The sequence below is a fragment of the Xenopus laevis genome, chromosome 6S, assembly GCF_017654675.1.
Source record: "Xenopus laevis strain J_2021 chromosome 6S, Xenopus_laevis_v10.1, whole genome shotgun sequence".
NCBI classification, from domain to species: Eukaryota; Metazoa; Chordata; class Amphibia; order Anura; family Pipidae; genus Xenopus; species Xenopus laevis.
Window position 1 is genome coordinate 28,532,446 of NC_054382.1, and position 19,394 is coordinate 28,551,839.

At 38.1% G+C, this 19,394-nt stretch overlaps 1 protein-coding gene across 1 annotated transcript in view; it reads left to right on the forward strand.

Annotated features, from left to right (window-relative positions):
- The window catches only part of LOC108719676 (adseverin), an 86,181-nt gene extending 74,692 nt beyond the window's left edge, over positions 1-11,489 (forward strand). Inside the window, exons 13-16 of the mRNA XM_041567490.1 lie at positions 2,408-2,529; positions 4,452-4,529; positions 6,545-6,605; positions 9,674-11,489. Of these exons, the coding sequence (XP_041423424.1) occupies positions 2,408-2,529; positions 4,452-4,529; positions 6,545-6,605; positions 9,674-9,807 (395 nt within the window). The 3' untranslated portion in view covers positions 9,808-11,489. The remainder of the gene's footprint in view (positions 1-2,407; positions 2,530-4,451; positions 4,530-6,544; positions 6,606-9,673) is intronic.
- Positions 11,490-19,394: the final 7,905 nt, after the last annotated feature.

Below are 19,394 nucleotides of genomic sequence, written 5' to 3' on the forward strand. Positions count from 1 at the left end.
TGCTGGATGGTGCCAGGAGCGCACTAAGTCCAAACAATTTAAGTGACAGTTTTACTGTCAATCTCATTCTAATGTATAAATATACTTTGTGTTGGTTATTATAAGGGAAATGGGGTCAGGCAGGATGGAAAGATAAACGCGTCATTAAGAGCGTTTGGCAAATGTTTTGTATTCTGGTCATTTTCAAGAAAAAATAGGGATAAACGTGACTGTAAAAACAAAAGTACAACTTGGCACTAACCTAGCTGTCTGTACACATAGAAGCTTAGTCTCTCTTATCTGCATTTTGCCGCCAGGTCCCCTCCAGGTTTTCATTAAGATGGTCATAGACGCACCAATAATATCGTACAGAACTTCATTTCTTACAATATTCGGTGCATCTATGGAGGGAGACGAGACGACCGATATTGGCAGAAGACTTGGATATCGGTTGGCGCGTTGATCAGGCTGGCCGGAAAATTTTGAGCGGGCACCTTTGAAGGCACCTGAACATCGGACACTGTTAGTGCTGAATTGTCAGATACAGATAGAATTCTATTTTTTCTACCTGTATATCTGACAATTCAGCTCTAACAGATAGCATTGAAAAGAACAGTCTTTTCTGTGACCAAATATCGTATCTGTAATGTCTATTGCCACCTTTAAGGTACAACTCAGATGTGATGGCACATGCAGCATTTTCTCCTCCAATCTTAAGGTTATACGTTTCAATTACAATCTTACTTGCCACCATTGCTCGCAGGAAAGAACATCCTTTTCACTACAAATGTTAAGAGCTGAATTGTCAGATATGCTGATGATTCAGCAGTAACCCTTGGCCAATGTTGGCGCACAATAAAAATTTCCTGTCTTGGCTGATCAATGAGACAACCAATATCCAGGCTTTTGCAGATATCGGTCTCCTTGTTTCCCACCATACATGCACCAAATATCATGTGAAATGAAGTATATGGATACCTTTAAGCTGTCAAGGTCACCAAACAAACAGATCTTGCTCTAATATGACCACCTTGGCCAATATCGAGGTGATCAGGCCAAACAATTGGATCACACCACTGTGAATGCAAGCAGTCAGTGCCAACGGGATTGCATTTTTACACCTGTCTAAGAGATATCTAGCTAATTTTTAGCAGGTATGAGTTGGGCAGGCCCATTAAAGGCCCCCATACACAGGCCAATTAGCAGTTGACTCAGTCCGTGTATGGTCACCTTTAGTTCCTTGATTTTGCCAACTACTATTGACTTGAAAGGGAAACTGGCAGTGGCAGTTCTAGTGCTTTTACTTCTTCTATCCATCCTTAATAATGTAGCCTTGTTGCCATTGTGGTAACATGGATTTAATATACTGTCATTTGTATAATGCAACAGAGAAAATAGAGTATTAACTTTTTAAATTAGTACTAGGAATTACTGTTGCCCCAAAATCATGGTTGAAATGGTCTCATTAAATATATGCTCCACTTTGTTGGAGAGACTGTAACCAAACAGGATCTCTAGAACACATCTTTTGGGAATGTCCTAAAATCCAAGGGTTATGGAAAGAAATGGAAGTTTTTCTTAAAAAGCTCCCAGTAAATCTCATCCATATTCCCCCTCACATGGCCCTTTTACATCTTAAGACTATGGACATGCCTCCCAAGGAAAGATTGATATTTAATCATATATTTGTAGTAACTAGATCCTATATCGCAGAAAACTGGAAGTCAAAAATTGTTCCTAAACTTGATGATATCCTAAAGAGAGTAGAACTTAACCTCCAAGCTGAAAAGACTTGGGCAATAAAATCAGGAAACCTTCAATCCTTTCTGGTAAGGGCATGTCTATGGTCTTCGGTTTATCCAGACACTAACTTATCTGAACTTTGATCTTAGGCCATATATCCTCTCACAGAGATACTGTTTTGTGGATTGACTCTGCATAATTTAGTAATTCGTGAAAAGAGTGAATTGTTCTTAATTCTCAGCAACTGATTCAAAAAGGACACTGTTATTTGTAGTTGTACTTGTTTTGTTACAATAAAAGTATATTTCCCCCACCATTGGGGTGTAATACAGATATATACTTATAATACTTTATTACCTTAAAAAATTATAGCTTTTCTAGAAAAATTTCCTTGACTTACTATTAATAGAGGTATTTAGTCAAACAATAAGGTTTGTTATAACAATGTTTTGAAATATAAGTTTATTACTAGAATACTGTATAAACATATTGTTTGTGACCAATTCTATACAAATGTTAATAATTAATGTGATTATTAATGTCATTATGTGTTAATGTAAAAACTTTTACTTAAAGTATATATTAGGCTTTTACCAAAAGCTGTAATTTAACTTGAAAAAAACCCCAATAAAAACTTATTGAAATTAAATATATGCTAAATTTCGGTACATTATTTCTTCAACAGGTGAATTTTGGAATGCTTTGAATGGCAAAAAAACATACCAGACATCCGCACTACTGGAATCCAAGTCCATAATTCACCCTCCAAGGCTGTTTGGCTGTTCAAACAAAACAGGAAGGTTTTTGGTTCGTATACATTTCCCTATTTTTAATATTGAAAAATCTTGGAAAATATTTATTTTAGGGATGCACCGAATCCCCTATTTTGGATTTGGCCGAACCGCCGAATCCTTCGCGAAAGATTTGGCCGAATACCGAACCGAATCCGAACCCTAATTTGCATATGCAAATTAGGGGTGCGAAGGGGAAAACATTTTTTACTTCCTTGTTTTGTGACAAAAAGTCACGCAATTCACCTCCCCACCCCTAATTTGCATATGCAAATTAGGATTCGGTTCGACCAGGCAGAAGGATTCGACTGAATCCGAATCCTGCTGAAAAAGGCTGAATCCCGAACCGAATCCTGAATTCGGTGCATCACTAATTTATTATAACATTTTTAATTTTGCAATGAAAATGTAGGAAATACAGATTATTCAAATGCTTTCAAATGAACTATCAAGACTGATAGAATAGTTTGGTTAAATCCTAGGAATTTTGGGAAAGATGTTTGAATTCAAAATGTGCATATTTTCATCAATTGCCCTTCATAATGAAGCTCGAAAGGTACTTGGTTTTCAAGAACTCTGTTCAATCCATCCATTGACTCTAAAATGCCATCTCTCATTGAGACTCATACTGTTTTGGATGCAAAAGTGTTAGGATTTTGGTCAATTTTCATGTTCTCCTCTGCTGTTAATGCAAGTCTCAAGATGCCCATACAATGCTGTGTCTGATTGTTTAGTGAAGTTGCTAAATCAGTGTACCATTGCTACCAGGGCTGATCCTATCAAATGTGGGGCCCAATTGGGACCATGTTGGCGGGGCCCCTAGACAAAGTGTTGCTGGCTACTGACACACCAAGTATTTAGGAAAATAAGGGCATACAGGCACAAAATAGAAAGGAAAGGGGCAGACAAGGTAAGAGAGTGATGAAATAGGGGCACATAATAGGGGCACACAGGGTAAGAGAGAGAAGGAGGAAATAGGAGAGTGGACTGGGCCAATTAATTTGGGGCAGGCTGGGCCGATTCAGCTTGGGAGCAGGCTTGGTTGGATTGGGGGCAGGCAGGGCCTATCAAGGTTGGAGGAAAGCTGGGCCTATGAGAGTTGGGGGCAGGCTAGACCTATGGAGTTGGGGGATAGGCTGGCTCATCAGAGTTGGGGGTGGGCTGAACCTATGGATTTGGGGATGGGCTGAACTCTCAAAGTTGGGGGCAGGCCAGGCATGCTGCCTGGCCTGCCCCCAACTTTGAGAGTTCAGCCCATCCCCAAATCCATGTGTTGAGGGAAATATTATCTGTGCTGCCCTGTGGTGCGGGGCCCCCAGAGGTGCGGGGCCCTATTGGGCCCAATTGGTCCAATAGGCCTAAGGCCGGCCCTGATTGCTACAATATTCATCCTCACTGGTGGGCCAAATAACGTCAATCTTTTTATTTTGCTCCCAGGCCAACCATTGGCTCACAAGAAGGGTCCATTTATATCGTAGGAAACTGCATCTATACTGATGTGGTGATTCCTCATTGCTTTCCTAAAATATTTGGTCAAGCCTCAATTAGATATTGATTAAGGAGGACAATGTTTTGCCCTCATACATGGGCAAGGGTGTGCAAATAGTTCAAGTGCAAAATAGCAACCAATATATTCCTATGCACGGGCAGCTTTATTATAAAATACATCAACACTTCAAAATTATTTTGGTGTGGCAGTTTAAATAATATTTGACTCATTTAAACTGCTGTGATATGATATTTAAACAAAATACATTAAACACAGGATGCCAATTACTTATGGAATAAAATACAACAGCAACGCTTGCTATGTGCTGCAGTGAAATAGTGTAATGGAAACGGGGGCTGTCGTTTCCCTAGGGAAATGAATGTTAATATTATGCACTGGTTATTTTTTGCGCCTGTGAAAGCTATAATATATTTTATTTAAACACATAGATTGAAGAGGTCCCAGGAGAATTTACTCAGGATGATTTAGCAGAAGATGATGTTATGTTGCTTGATACCCACGAACAGGTAACAAAACTATTTTTCTGTTGGGGACCTTCCCCATAGGCTAACATTGACTTCAGTAGGTTTTAGGTGGCAAACTAGGGGGTAGAAGTTTTTTCTTAAAGAGACAGTACTTCGACTATTGAATGGTCGAATGATTTTTAGATCGAATCGTTCGATTCGAAGTCGAAGGTCGAAGTAGCCCAAAAAAACATTCGAAATTCGAAGTTTTTTTCCTCTATTCATTCACTCAAGCTAAGTAAATGAGCCCCCAAATGTCACTTTAAGGCCATATTTAGAGGTGTAAAATCACTTGTAGTTTTAAAGCAGTGTTGTTCATTTTTGGCATGTGTACCTAAGTGTAAAAAAAACAGGTGAGTAAAATGGCAGCTTAAAAATCTTCCCCAAGATCAGCTGTTTTTACACAATTTTTTCACACCACTTTTCTAATGTCAGAAATGTTCAACACCCTTGTCCCATTAACTTAAAATGAGTTATTCAAAGTCTGATGTGGTGTAAAATAATGGCATAATTTCCTGCATTAGTCTGGTTTTAAAGAAAATACACACCTTTTTTACCCCTAACAGCAAGTCAAAACAAACCAGCAGCCCAAGAAGCCTCTTTATATATAAACAAACTCCTCCCTTCCCCCAGCTACAGCCTGTTAGGCTGTGAGCTAAGAAGAAGCTTATTATACAGAGGATTCTCAGTGGGTTATGATTTGTTTTGACCTTGCTTGCTGGGTTCGAGAAGTAGAATGTGGCTTTAGTTTCATTTCATCGCTGTCCCTTTATAAAGATCAAGCATAAAAGGTATAGATGAAGAATACTCTTCTTCACTCTCATTAACTCTCATGGAATTTTTGGGATTATTATGATGGGAAGGGAAAAGAAGAAAAAAAACCTCATAGGGGCTGATTCACTAAGGGTCGAATATCGAGGGTTAATTAACCCTCGATATTCGACTAGGAATTAAAATCCTTCGACTTCGAATATCGAAGTCGAAGTATTTAGCGCATAGTTTGATCGATTCCTTCGATCGAACAATGAAATCCTTCGAATCGAACGATTCAAAGGATTTTAATCCAACGATCGAAGGAATATCCTTCGATCAAAAAAAGTTAGCCAAGCCTAAGGGGACCTTCGGTAGCTTTTAGATGGCGAACTAGGGGGTCGAAGTATTTTTTAAAGAGACAGTACTTCGACTATCGAATGGTCGAATAGTCGAACGATTTTTTACTTTGAATCCTTCGATTCGAAGTCGTAGTCGAAGGTCGAAGTAGTCCATTCAATGGTCAAAGTAGCCCAAAAAAAACGTCGAAATTCGAACTTTTTTAACTTCGAATCCTTCACTCGAAGTTAGTGAATCGGCCCCATAATGTGCAAATATATTTATTGTAGATTTTTACCTGCCTGTATAACCGACAATATAAAGCAGAGTATTAGTAGACTAAGGGGTATATTTATTAAAGAGTGAAGTTAGAGATCGCCACAGTCCGCTAGAGTGAAATACCACTTCTCTCCATTCATTTTTATGGGATTTTTAAAGGAGTATTTATCAAAGGGCGAAAGTGAAAAGTTTTTGATAAATACGCCTTTAAAAATCCCATAAAAATGAATGGCGAGAAGTGGTATTTCATGCTAACAGACTGTGGTGATCTCTAACTTCACTAATATACCCCTAAATAATGCTTTTATAGTAAAATCTACATTTTTGGCTAACAAACTATATCAGAAACATTTTTTAATTTTGCACAGCCTATCTATTTACCTAGTTTTTATTTTTACACTGAACTGTTCCTTTAATATGCAAATTATTTTCAGGTTACAGCAAACACATTTTTTATGATAGTAGATATTGACCATCTAGGTTGCTAAAAGGAAGTCAAAGTGTGAGAAAAGACACATAATAAAGGAAAAAGTAAAATTAAGAAAAGGGTGGAGAATACAACATTTTCTCCATTGTGATATCTGATAATAGTTTTGTAACTGAAACCATACAGACATTCTCATAATTCATTTTCTGTTTTTCATCTGAAGGTGTTTCTGTGGATTGGAAAAGATGCCAATGAAATAGAGAAAAAAGAGGCCTTAAAATCGGGTAAGAGAAATAGAGACTATGGTCACCATTTATGTTTCAATTCCATGGAGCACATACAAACCCACCACACATTAAACACGTTATTGAAGGGTTAACATTTTGGACAGGAACTCTTGTTTATCCATAGTGCCCATAACCCTTCAGTTATAACACTCATGGGGGCAAATTCACTAAGATCCAGCGCTACGCAAATTCACTAAAATCCGAAGTTGCGCTCAGGGAGGCGAACGGTAGCGAAGTTGCGCTAGCTTTAATTCGTCAAGCAAAGCGAAGTTATGCTAGCGATGCCTAATTTGCATACGGCGCCAAGTTAAAGTACAATGGACGTATATGTAGCAGCAAATACATTACACTACACAAGACTGGGAAAGCTTCATTAAATAAAATAGAGTTGTTACATTGCCCTATTCATGTGGCCACTGTATAGTTTAGGTGCCATATGTTAGGAAATGTAAGGGGGAAGGAGGGTACCCCCAAAAAAATGTACGATCTTTTTCAGCCTATCACCCTTAAAAAGGAAAAGACGCCAGCGTTTTTTGGGACTTAGAAAAAATGTCAACTTTTTTTTGAAGCAAGCCCTATCTACTCTATTGCACTTCGCCTGGTCTCAGTTGGCGAAGGCAAGTCTGGCGCAAGAGTTAACGTTCATGAAAATCCGCAAGTTAGTGAATTAGCGTAGTTACGTCCCTTCGCCATAGCGCAACTTCGCCTGGCGTAAGGGTGCGAAGTAGCGCTAGAGTAGGTCCACTTCGCTAGCGAATTTACGCCAGCGCCCGTTAGTAAATCGGCGAAGAAACGAAATGACGTCACTCTGGCGAATTTTCGATAGCGTTAGCCACTTCGTGTTTTAGTGAATTTGCCCCATGGTGTATGAAGCCTTCTAAAAATAAATAAATAAATCTGAAAATAATCTGACTGTCCCATATCTATTTTCACAATTTTGAAGCTAAGACATAAAATGCCTCCTATTTCACAAGTGATTTAGTTAGGCTGACTTAGAATCTTCTTGCAGCACAAACTGATATATCAGGAAACAGCTTTAGCTCCCTTTGCAAAAGATCTTACATAGCACAATTGAAATCTTATCAGTGTTCAACCATGCACATTCTAAAAGCTGTACATCTTCAGTGGAACCTTTGAAAGCTACCGAGAATATTCGTATAACCAGGGTGTGACGGACAAGATAAAGCCCATAAAGCACTAATGCAGAGAAAACACATGGGGGTTGTAGGAAAAACTTAATAGGGATAGTCATCCAAGAGTGATTAAGCAGTCCATTTGAAAGCTGGTTGTCCCAAAACACCAGCACCCATATGCTCTAATCGAATATATTGTATTTCTACCTCTCCCGTACTTCCTACTAGGAAGGCCATGTTTAAAGAGATAATTGCTTGTATAGAGTCCTATTGTCCTAAAGACATTGGGGCAAATTTACTAAAGGGCTAATTTTTGCTGGGAAGGCTTCACCACACTTTGCGCAACTTCGGCAGACGTTAATTCGCAGTACATATGCTAATTCATGAAAATGCACAGTTGCCCCTCTGCAGCCGAACGCTGGCGAAGTTTCGCTGGTGTAAATTCGTCAGAGCACGCATTTCATAGTGAACTCGAACATTCTTTTTTGCCTAGCGAAACTTCATTAGTACACTTATAATTAGGTCAATTTGAATAGAGCGGGTACATATAGGTCTTATATGTCTTTATTAGTGATGTTGGTGCAAATGCTTGAAGTGGCCACTTCTTATTAAAAATGTTCAAGGGAGCAAAATAAAGACAAAAGTGATCTTCTATTGTCCTAGATATGAGCCCACCCTAAAAAAATGTGGCATGCCCCAAAATTGGTTGTAAAAAAAATTATGAAAAAATAGATATTTAAAGGGATACTGTCATGGGAAAAAATTTTTTTTCAAAATTAATCAGTTAATAGTGCGGCTCCAGCAGGATTCTGCACTGAATCGATTTCTCAAAAGAGCAAACAGATTTTTTTTATATTCAATTTTGAAATCTGACATGGGGCTAGACATATTGTCAATTTCCCAGCTGCCCCAAGTAATGTGACTTGTGCTCTGATAAACTTCAATCACTTTTTACTGCTGTACTGCAAGTTGGAGTGATATCACCCCTCCCTTTCCCCCCCAGCAGCCAAACAAAAGAACAATGGGAAGGTAACCAGATAGCAGCTCCCTAACACAAGATAACAACTGCCTGGTAGATCTAAGAACAACACTCAATAGTAAAAACCCATGTCTCACTGAGACACATTCAGTTACATTGAGAAGGAAAAACAGCAGCCTGCCAGAAAGCATTTCTCTCCTAAAGTGCAGGCACAAGTCACATGACCAGGGGTAGCTGGGAAAGATAACAACTGCCTGGTAGATCTAAGAACAACACTCAATAGTAAAAACCCATGTCTCACTGAGACACATTCAGTTACATTGAGAAGGAAAAACAGCAGCCTGCCAGAAAGCATTTCTCTCCTAAAGTGCAGGCACAAGTCACATGACCAGGGGTAGCTGGGAAATTGACAAAATGTCTAGCCCCATGTCAGATTTCAAAATTGAATATAAAAAAATCTGTTTGCTCTTTTGAGAAATGGATTTCAGTGCAGAATTTTGCTGGAGTAGCACTATTAACTGATGCGTTTTGAAAAAAACATGTTTTCCGATGACAGGATCCCTTTAACAGATACAACTTTTAAATGAAAAAACATCAGCTTTTTATATATATATATATATAACTTTTCGGCATATAGGATATGATGTCACTGACATAGGATTGAGGAGGATGTAGCTTCATCTTATCAGTTCGGCAGGTTTAACCTGGTGGAAAAAGGGGTAACATAATGGAAAATCTGCACTATAGTAAAATAGTGAAATTGCAGAGTAAAAATTCTACCGACGTTAGGGCGTGAAACTTTGTTAGCGATGTACTCTGCGGATTGAATTTTCGCTAGGGATGGCCACTTCGCCTTTTAGTGAATTTGCCCCATAATCTTGACTCATTTAGCAATGTCCGTCGTATCTGCTGCTGATCTGAATATTTTACCATCTTTGTTTTTTTTTCTCCAGCTAAACAGTATATTGAAACAGACCCTTCTGGAAGGGATAAAGGTATACCAATTGTTTCTGTGAAACAAGGACACGAGCCACCAACCTTCACTGGCTGGTTCATGGCCTGGGACAACAATAAATGGCAGAGATGAGAAAAGCTTCAGAACCCACAAAACATGAAAAAACTGGAACATCTCTTGCATTTTTTCGTGTGTGATTTAATATTATTGTGGGGGATGGGACAAAGATGCAGGTGCAGTGCTCGGACTAATGAAGTGCTTAGGCTTTTTTATATATATATGTATTTTATGCGGAAATTATTATCTCAAAATGAATAATACTAGAAGCTTGTTTACTATATTGTATTAAATGCAGTGTAATGGACCAAATGGAAAATGTATTAATGCCTTTAAAATAAAGCTTTACAGGCAACTGAAGGCAACAACAATTAGCTGCAATATGACTGCGCCTCTTCCTCATACAATAGACAAAGTAAAAAGAAATGAAGTTTTTATTTTCGATTTATTTCATCCCCCCTCCCCATACATATTAATAAATTTTCCCTTGTGAAAGTGCCTGTGCATACTTTCCTCATTACCCCGTGTTTAGATAATTCCCATCTAGTGATGGACGAATAAATTCACCTGGAGCGAATTGTGGCGAATTTCTGTGCTTCGCCGCCGGCGAATAAATTTGCGAAACTCCCGCAAAAATTTGCCTGCCTCAAAAATTTTAGACGCACGTCCGAAAAGTCCAAACTCGCGTCAAAACCGTTGTGCGGCAACACTATTCGGACGCCCATTGACTTTTACGCCAGCCTCAAAATTGACGTGAGCTTCACTTTTCGCGTTTTGCTAATTTTCCTCAATTTCGCAGGAAATCCGAAACATTTCCGGTGAATCGAAACCATTCGCCACATTTTAAGGTTAAATGATGTCTTGAAAAACACCTTAAAGCATATGTCAAATTATTTAAATGGGATGTCTCTATAATTGATAATAAAAATCAGTCTGTGTTTTCTAATTCAACTCACCAATATGGTAGCCTGTCACCCAAAAGAAACCAAATGATTTCAAAGAATAAGCAAACGAATTTCATAACTATGGGTATAACAGGACCTATGACTTTGGGGGCTTCATAATATCTGATAATGGCAGATCAGTTGTAATAAAGTCCAATAATCCAAAGATGTCTTTGAAAGATTAATATCCTGTTTAAACACGTTATGATACTGAAGCTTAAGCCGTGTAGGGCAGTATTTAAACATATGAATCTGAGGGCCTGTCCCTAGGGTGACACCTTTAGGGTGCCTACACACCTGCCACCAGATACTTGCAGCTGGGGGTACTTCTTCCTTTAGTGACAAGCACATGGTATACAAACTGTACTGTGCACACGGCAGTCACCAAAGCACAGAGGAGGGTGGTGGTCCGATCAGTAACAGACAAAATGCAGCCCTGTATCTAATGTGCTACATGTTCATTTTTTTTAAATGAATAAAGTAATTTGGAGAATACATTCCTCTTGTAAAACAAAACAAAATAAAACTTTTCTAAAATGTATTGTCTGTATATATTATACTTGGGTAAACTTGCAGATATCTGAGTTAATCTTTTATCAACAAAACGTTCCCTTTTCTATTGCCACGTTTGTATTGTTGCAATCGTTTTACTGTATTTTGATATATAATCGCAGTTATGTTTTTCTTTATGTTTTTTTTTAAATAATGACTGTTTCTTATAAATATTTTGTTCTGCAAAGACTGTGCATTTTCTTAGAGTATTAACATTCCATGTGTATTGGTTTTACTCAATAAAGTTGGCAGCTTCTAAAATTAGTGGATCACTCTTATTTTACTGTGATAGAGCTGAGTTTATTTGAAGGTGGGCGTATCCTTTTGCTAGTTACTAGTTAGCTAAAATATTTTTGGGGCTGCAGAAAGCTTTTGGACAAAGTCATGCCGTCATAGTGACAGGAGTACAGAAAAAACACTAGTATGCCAGGAATTCTACTTCAAATAAACTCACAATTTAAAAAAAAAACTTGATTGTTTGCTTATTTATGAAAAAATCTGAATTTAAAAAACTCGATTGAAAGCAATCATGAAAAAAATGGAAAACCTGGAATTTTTCATGTTTATAGGTTTTAAAAATGTGAATTTGAGAGTTTACAAACTCTAAATCTTTGATTAAAACTCGGACACCTGAATTAAAAAATGCCTTCAATTTTACCTAGGACAACTCTCACTGACTTGTACATGCTTTTAGATGGCAATATTGTTTAGCTTTTTTAGCCAAACATTCGAGTTTTTGAAAATATAATTTGAAGTTGTGAGGGAAAGTGCAAGAACAAGTCAAGGTCAGCAACAAGGTAAAAGCAGAAGAGGCCCAGTAAAGCACAGTGAAAATTTGAATTTTTGAATTTCAAATTAGAATTTTTGAGTTTTTTTATGGCCAAAACTGTCAAATTCGACTATGAAATTGTTAAAATTCAACTTGCGTTTTTTTTTAAATTTTAATTTGATTTTTGAAATTGATCATACACTGGCCCTTTAAGAACTCTAATTTGACTATTCGCTGCCTTAAACCTGCTTAATTGCTGTTCTAGCCTATGTGGGACATCCTGGGATCAATTTGGAGTTGTTTGCTACCTTTCTGAAAATAGAGTTTTTTTTGGAGAAAAAACTCAAATCTAATTCAATACATTTTTCAATTCGATCTTATTCACCCAAGAAAACAAATAGATTTTTTTAATAAATTGCAGTTGGTCGAATTTCGAGTTCATGGGAGTTTAAAATAACTCCCATGAACTCGAAATTCGACACTTGATAAATCTGCACCTTGATATAAAAAAAAAATATTCATCAAATTCCACAAGAAACAAATAACATGGGGCTAATGGAATCCCATTACCCACACCCGAAAAACCCACCTGACTGATACCTAAATCCACCAGCACTAATCTGAATCACTCATGGTAAAACCCATTTGTCGCTTCAGTCTCTCAAAAGCACTTGAAGTTGCATCATGAGGAAACTTCAAGCAATTCTGGGAGACTGAAGCGACACATGAGTTTTAGCACCAGCAATTCACATTATTGCCAGAAGATTTTACAGGAGATTAGTCGCCCGCAGAAGCAGAGATTTATATCTGGCGAATAATCTCCTGGTGTGTTATTACCCTTTCCAGGCACTATAGCGGCTAGTTGCTAAAAAACAAAAAACAAAGGTTGAGTGACAATTTGGAGCTATAGTTGCTCCAGTATTGTGTATTTTACACATGGTGACTTGAATGTTTGTCTATGGGAAAGGAACTATGGCAACTACTGTAGTCAACATGATTGGGGTTTTTAAAAATTGTGACTAATCACGCAGTGTGTCATTGCCCTTAGATTTAGGGTAAGGGAACACCTGGAGATTCGGGGAGATTTATTCACCCGATGATTAATTGCCTTTTCTTTGGGGCAACTAATCTCCCCGAACGGCTTCCTCCTGGTAGCATGCAAACTCGCCTGTGGCATGGCACTCGTTGCCTTACGAGGAAACTTTTGGAAATCGAAAGCGTCGTCCATTGCCGCAGGCGATTTTTCATTTTAGCAGGCGGAAGGCAGTTTGGGAAGATTGTCGCCCCGAAGAAGTGGCAATTAGTCGCCAGGAGTCTAAATCTCCCCAAATCTGCACATCTACCCCTGCCCTTAAGGACGGTGCCATGCTTGTCCTCTTTAGGGCAGTGGATGGCAGGGACATTTGTCACCTGCGGGCGACGAATCTCCTGATAATTCCATTGGAAATAATTGAAATAGCCTGTGGTTAAACAACGTATCGATTCATTCTTCCGAAATCACCCAAAGTTGCCTCGGAAAAAACTTTGGGTGACTTTGTGATATGCTGGTGTTACCTATTGCCTATGGAGACAAATTTTCCAGAGATTCGTCGACCGCATTCGTGCATAAATGGACAAATCTCTCCGTCGGCCACTGCCTTTAGGAGAAATTTGACCCCATTTTGGTTTTGAGGAAGATATCAAGTAAATTCAGTAAAACATGGCTAATAAGTCTGTGCAGGCACATACCGTGAGAGCCAATGTACAAGTGTCAGGCATCTGCATAAGGATAATTACCGCAAGCAATAACTATTCAAAAAGAGGCGGCAAGTCCTTATGCTACAAGGAACTAGTGAGTAAATTCCAGACAGAAATAAAAAGGAAAAGGGTCTTGATCACAGCAGTTGTCCTTGCCCTTCATCCAGAGCCCTTGCCCCCAGTCTGCCCTGGTCAATATTTGTCATAGTATGAAATAAATGATTGGCACATATTGCTTGAGCTACAGCAATAAAGAATGTTTAATTTCATGAGGCTTACTAGCTAAGCTGCTGCTGGACCAAATAACTGAACTTAGTGATATAACTAATATATCTAAGGCACAAAGAAATGGAGAGAAATTAAAACAAAAGCGCATACTACTTGACTCTGGATTTTTGTGTCAGAATCACAAAACAGGATTTGTTCACCTATAATAAAGGTCATATTCATAGACTGTGTTCATTTATTTATTGCTGCTTATTAGCAATTTCCCTGCATAATGCAATCAGCACTAGACACGCAGAGCTTGATGTTTCCATCTACAATCACTTTTACTGTGTTCTGCTTTGTGGCTGACGTCAGTAATACTTTAATTGAACCTTGGGGATACAATTAACAATTTACTATCTCAATGTGTTTTGCTTCCTACAAGAGCAGACTATATTGTTTTAATAGAATTAATGGCTGAATATAATTTCTTCCATTGTTAACAATACAATAGATATGTATTATAGTTTCAAACACTTTGGAAACCTTTGGAACACCCGTAACCAATAGCAGGTTATATGTTCTTTAGAGCAGTGCTGTACAAATGTTTATGTCCTGGACCAATTATTTGTCACTGCACATGTTCGAGGGCCGGCTTGTATTGAAATAATGATCTTATAAAATACGACTATGAAGCCCTTTAAAAATATTGGGGGCAATAAAAAGCCCCTTGTAGAACCACATTGGGTGCCTGGACCTCTAATTGGATAACCCTGCTTTATCATTATCTTTTATTGTTACCATTATTGTATTACATTCTGTACATCTCTATTTTCGGGGCAGATTTATCAGGGGGCGAACTCGAAGTAGAAAATACTTCGAAATTTGACCATCGAATTGAAAAACTTTGACTTCGAATATCGCAGTCGAAGTATTTTTCAGCAAAATTGCCCATCCTGCGATTAAAGTAAAATCGAAGGATTTCAGCGATCGATCGAAGGATTTTACTTCGACCTCTAAAGACTTAGGGGCAGATTTATCAAGGGTCAAAGTGAATTCGAGGGAATTGTCGAAGTAAAAAAATTCGAAATTCAAAGTAATTTTTTGGATACTTCGAATAGGATACTACGACTTTGAATTTGATTTGAAGTAAAATAGTTCAAATATTTGACCATTTGATAATCAAAGTACTGTCTCTTTAAAAAAAACTTTGACTTCAATACTTCGCCAAATTAAACCTGCCGAAGTCCTATGTTAGCCTATGGGGACCGTCTACAACACTTTTCTAAGGGGCATATTTATTATGTTGTGTAAAAAGCAGAGGGTAATAATAATACCACACATTGCCAGACTTTGCCATGTTAAAATGGTGTTAATTTTTACATGTTTTTTTTCCAAGGGGCATATTTATTATGCTATGTAAAAAACTGTAAGATAATAGACCACACATCTGCATTCTTCCCCTTATAAAAAACGGCGTAACATTTTTACGCACTTTTTTCTAATGCTGCTTCCACCGTAAAACATAACGGCATCAAATCTGGCATTTGCATGGCAAACTGTCATTTATTTTACACTGTTTTTTCAACAAACTTTGTTTTTTTTGTTTTTTACACAGCATTATAAATATGCCCCTTAGAGTGACTTCCCCTGGAAGAAATTAGATTAAATTAATGGCAGCAAATATGTTGTTCACATGGAGTAAAATTACGCAACTTTTAAAATCATTTTGTAGGGGCATAATAAATATGCCCCTAAGTGTGGGGTATTTCTACCTGATTTGGCAATTGTCAGTGAAAATGTTATGTGCAGGCACTCTGACATGGCCGCATGGAGCGCTGGAGGGGGGCATTTTTTTAAAAAAACTACTGTTACCCCCAACTGGAGAGGAGCTCTATTAGCCAGCACCTTTGGTTTTGGATAATATATTTTTCCAACAGGTGCCCTTTAAGAAGGCAGTTTATGAGAAGCTCCACTATGTATGCAAATGTATCAATATGTGTCTGGCCAGCTTAAGGTATATAAATACAATTACGTGGCAAACAGCAAAACACACTGGGCCTTAGAGAATAAAAATAATGCACTGTAAAAATACACTGTAAAAGCTTATTTTGTTTTATCCACATAGCAATGCAGCACTATACCACTACATAAAATAGCAATAACTCTTATGTATCCCTCAAACTACAATTTGTTCAAAATATGTCATCTTGTCCTTTAATATATCCCAGTTTAGTGAATCCCAGTTCTAGAGTAACACAGCTCTGTAGTCTCAAGTCTATTTGGGGAACTATATATTTATATATTAAGGGGCACATTTACATAGGGTCGAATATCGAGGGTTAATTAACCCTCGATATTCGACCGTCAAAGTAAAATCCTTCGACTTCGAATATCGAAGACGAAGGATTTACCGCTATTCCTGCAATTGAACGATTGAAGGAATAATCATTCGATAGAATGATTAAATCCTTCGAATCGAACGATTCCAAGGATTTTAATCCATCGATCGAAGGATATTCCTTCGATCAGAAAATTGTTAGGAAGCATATGGGGACCTTCTCCATAGGCTAACATTGGCCTCGGTAGGTTTTAGGTGGCGAACTAGGGGGTTGAAGAATTTTTTAAAGAGACAGTACTTCGACTATCGAATAGTCGAATAGTCGACCGATTTTTAGGGTTAGGGTTCGTTCGATTCGAAGTCAAAGGTCGTAGTTGAAGGTTGAAGTAGCCCATTCGATGGTTGAAGTAGCCAAAAAAAACATTCGAAATTCGAAATATTTTTCCTCTATTCCTTCACTCGAGCTAAGTAAATGGGCCCCTAAATATACAATATATATATGGAAAACAATGAAGAATTTGATATGGATGTTTAAGTGATCTGCTCAAAAGAGCCCCAAAGCATACATTAATGGTACAATTATATGCATGGAATTTGGTGCTCCAAAACCAAAACACCATTTACTGGGATCTGTTATTAATCCATCGTTCCTCTTTACTGATGTCTTGGCTCTGGCATTCATCTATTGCTATTCTACACAGGGTCATGATCTTTACACCGGCTGTTGCTGGCATGGAATGGAGTATTCAAATGAGCAGTGACCTAAAGGGGCTACATAAGGTAAACTCTCAGCAAAACCATTAATAGTAAAAACTGTGTGTGTGGCCCTACCAATCAGCAAAACAAAAAAGGCTGCTTCTATCCAAAGTGTGGGGAGAAGCAGAGAAGTGATGCTTGAGTTAACAATGTTCAGCAGGCAGATATTGTTGCATAGGAACTCTGACCGGTATAAGACAATATGCCCTTTAAACAAACATGTTTCTAAAAAAGCTTTCCATTTACGTTTTTTTCGGTATATCGCTTTACTTGTTTTTGCTTTTATTTGAGCTTGATGCTTTTAGATGGGGGTTAATTTTACAGCAACATAATAAATCTTGTCAGGCAGATTCTTCTTTTAGATTCTTCTAAGCAAGTGGTCGGTATTAAAAGTGGCCATAGACGCACAGATAATATTGTACAAAACAAATTTTCGTACCATATTCGGTGCGTGTATGGTGGGAAAAGAGCCGACCGATATCGGCAGAAGACTTGGATATCAGTTGGCTCATCGATTGGGCTGGATGGAAAATTTTAATCAGGTGAAGGCACCCAAACATCGTCTATTGTTAATGCTGAATCGTCAGATACAGGTAGACTTGTTTCTACCTGTATATCTACCTGTAAATCTGACGATTCAGCTCTAAATGTGTGTATTAAAACAAACGATCTTTCCCAAGAAAGATCGTGATTGTAACGTCTATGGCCTCCTTTAGTTAGTGATTGTCTGCAACTTGTAGGTTTGATGCAGACATAAATCTGTTGTGCAGCACTGCAGAATATGTAAATGCAAGTTAATAATAATGACACTTTGGGGCACATTTACTTAGGGTCGAATATCGAGGGTTAATTAACCCTCGATATTTTACTGTCAAAGTTAAATCCTTAGACTTTGATCGAACGATCGAAGGAAAAATCGTTTGATTTCGATCGAACGATTAAATCCTTTGAATCGAACAATTCGAAGGATTTTAATCCATCGATCGAACGATTTTCCTTCGATCACAAATTGCCTAGAAAGCCTATGGGGACCTTCCCCATAGGCTAACATTGAGGTTCGGAAGGTTTTACTTGGTGAAGTAGGGGGTCGAAGTTTTTTTAAAGAGACAATACTTCGACTATCAAATGGTCGAATAGTCAAACGATTTTTAGTTTGAATCGTTCGATTCGAAGTCGAAGGTCGAAGTAGCCAATTCAATGGTCGAAGTAGCCAAAAAAAAAACATTCGAAGTAATTTCTATTCTATTCCTTCACTTGAGCTAAGTAAATGTGCCCCTTGTGATGCACAACCAAGTAGCTGTGCATACAGGCTGCAAAATATTTACAGATTGGCAAACGGCAGACATAACATTTTGTAGCTGAAATTTTTCTCAAAATAAAAAAATGCATCAACAAAATTCTAGGGATTATATTAACTTACTTCTAATGATTTGAGAAGTGAGAATAAGTGAGTAAGGACCTAATTGTAGGATGGGTGCAATTGGCAATTTAAGTTATTTTTTTTTTTATTTAAAGATTTTTATTTTATTTCGTTCAGTAAAACTTTAACAAGCATATTATTAGCATACTTATGGACATGTAAGTAATGAAACTGTTGTCATTATCACAGATTGGCATAACATATTTGTAGGCCTTTCAATACATGTAACTCTATACGGCTAATAAACCTTCACATCTATCAAGTAAACGTGTCACTGTTTTTATTATCTGCATCTCCTTTAATTCAACCTGTGTTACATGGTCGGAAGTGCCTAATCCGTAAACGATGCTCTACTGTATGTCTCAAAGGGAGGAGAGGTAAGAAAAGAAAGGGAGAGTAACTGGGGGGGGGGGGCAGAGGGTGAGTGTAAAGGAGCCAAGTCCGTGAGTCAATTCGTTTCTGTCTGAGCTGTCTCATATTCTGCCCAGGGGAGCCATAAGAGACCATTTTGATATTCTTTACCCTGCAAATATGCTCTAATAGTCTCCATATTTCTTACCCAGTTCACTTTGGCAATTAGAGCCTGTTGGGTTGGGAGAGAGGTGCCCTTCCACTTGGACGCCCGTAAGGTTTTTGCAGCCGTAAGTATATGTGTCGCCAATTTATTGGATTCGGAGGATTTCAATGTGTCAATAGGCAGACCTAGAAGAAATGACAAGGGCTCGGGCTCAATGTGTCGTTTGAAAACAGCTGATAGGGTATGGGCTACCATTTTCCAAAATGCTCTAACTGTCTCACAGGTCCACCACATGTGATAAAATGTACCCCGTTCTCCACATCCCCCAAAACATTGTGGGGAGATGGTATTTTTCCATAGATGGGCCAGCTTCGATGGGGTAATGTATTGGCAATTTAAGTTAGATGGCCAAGCAGCCT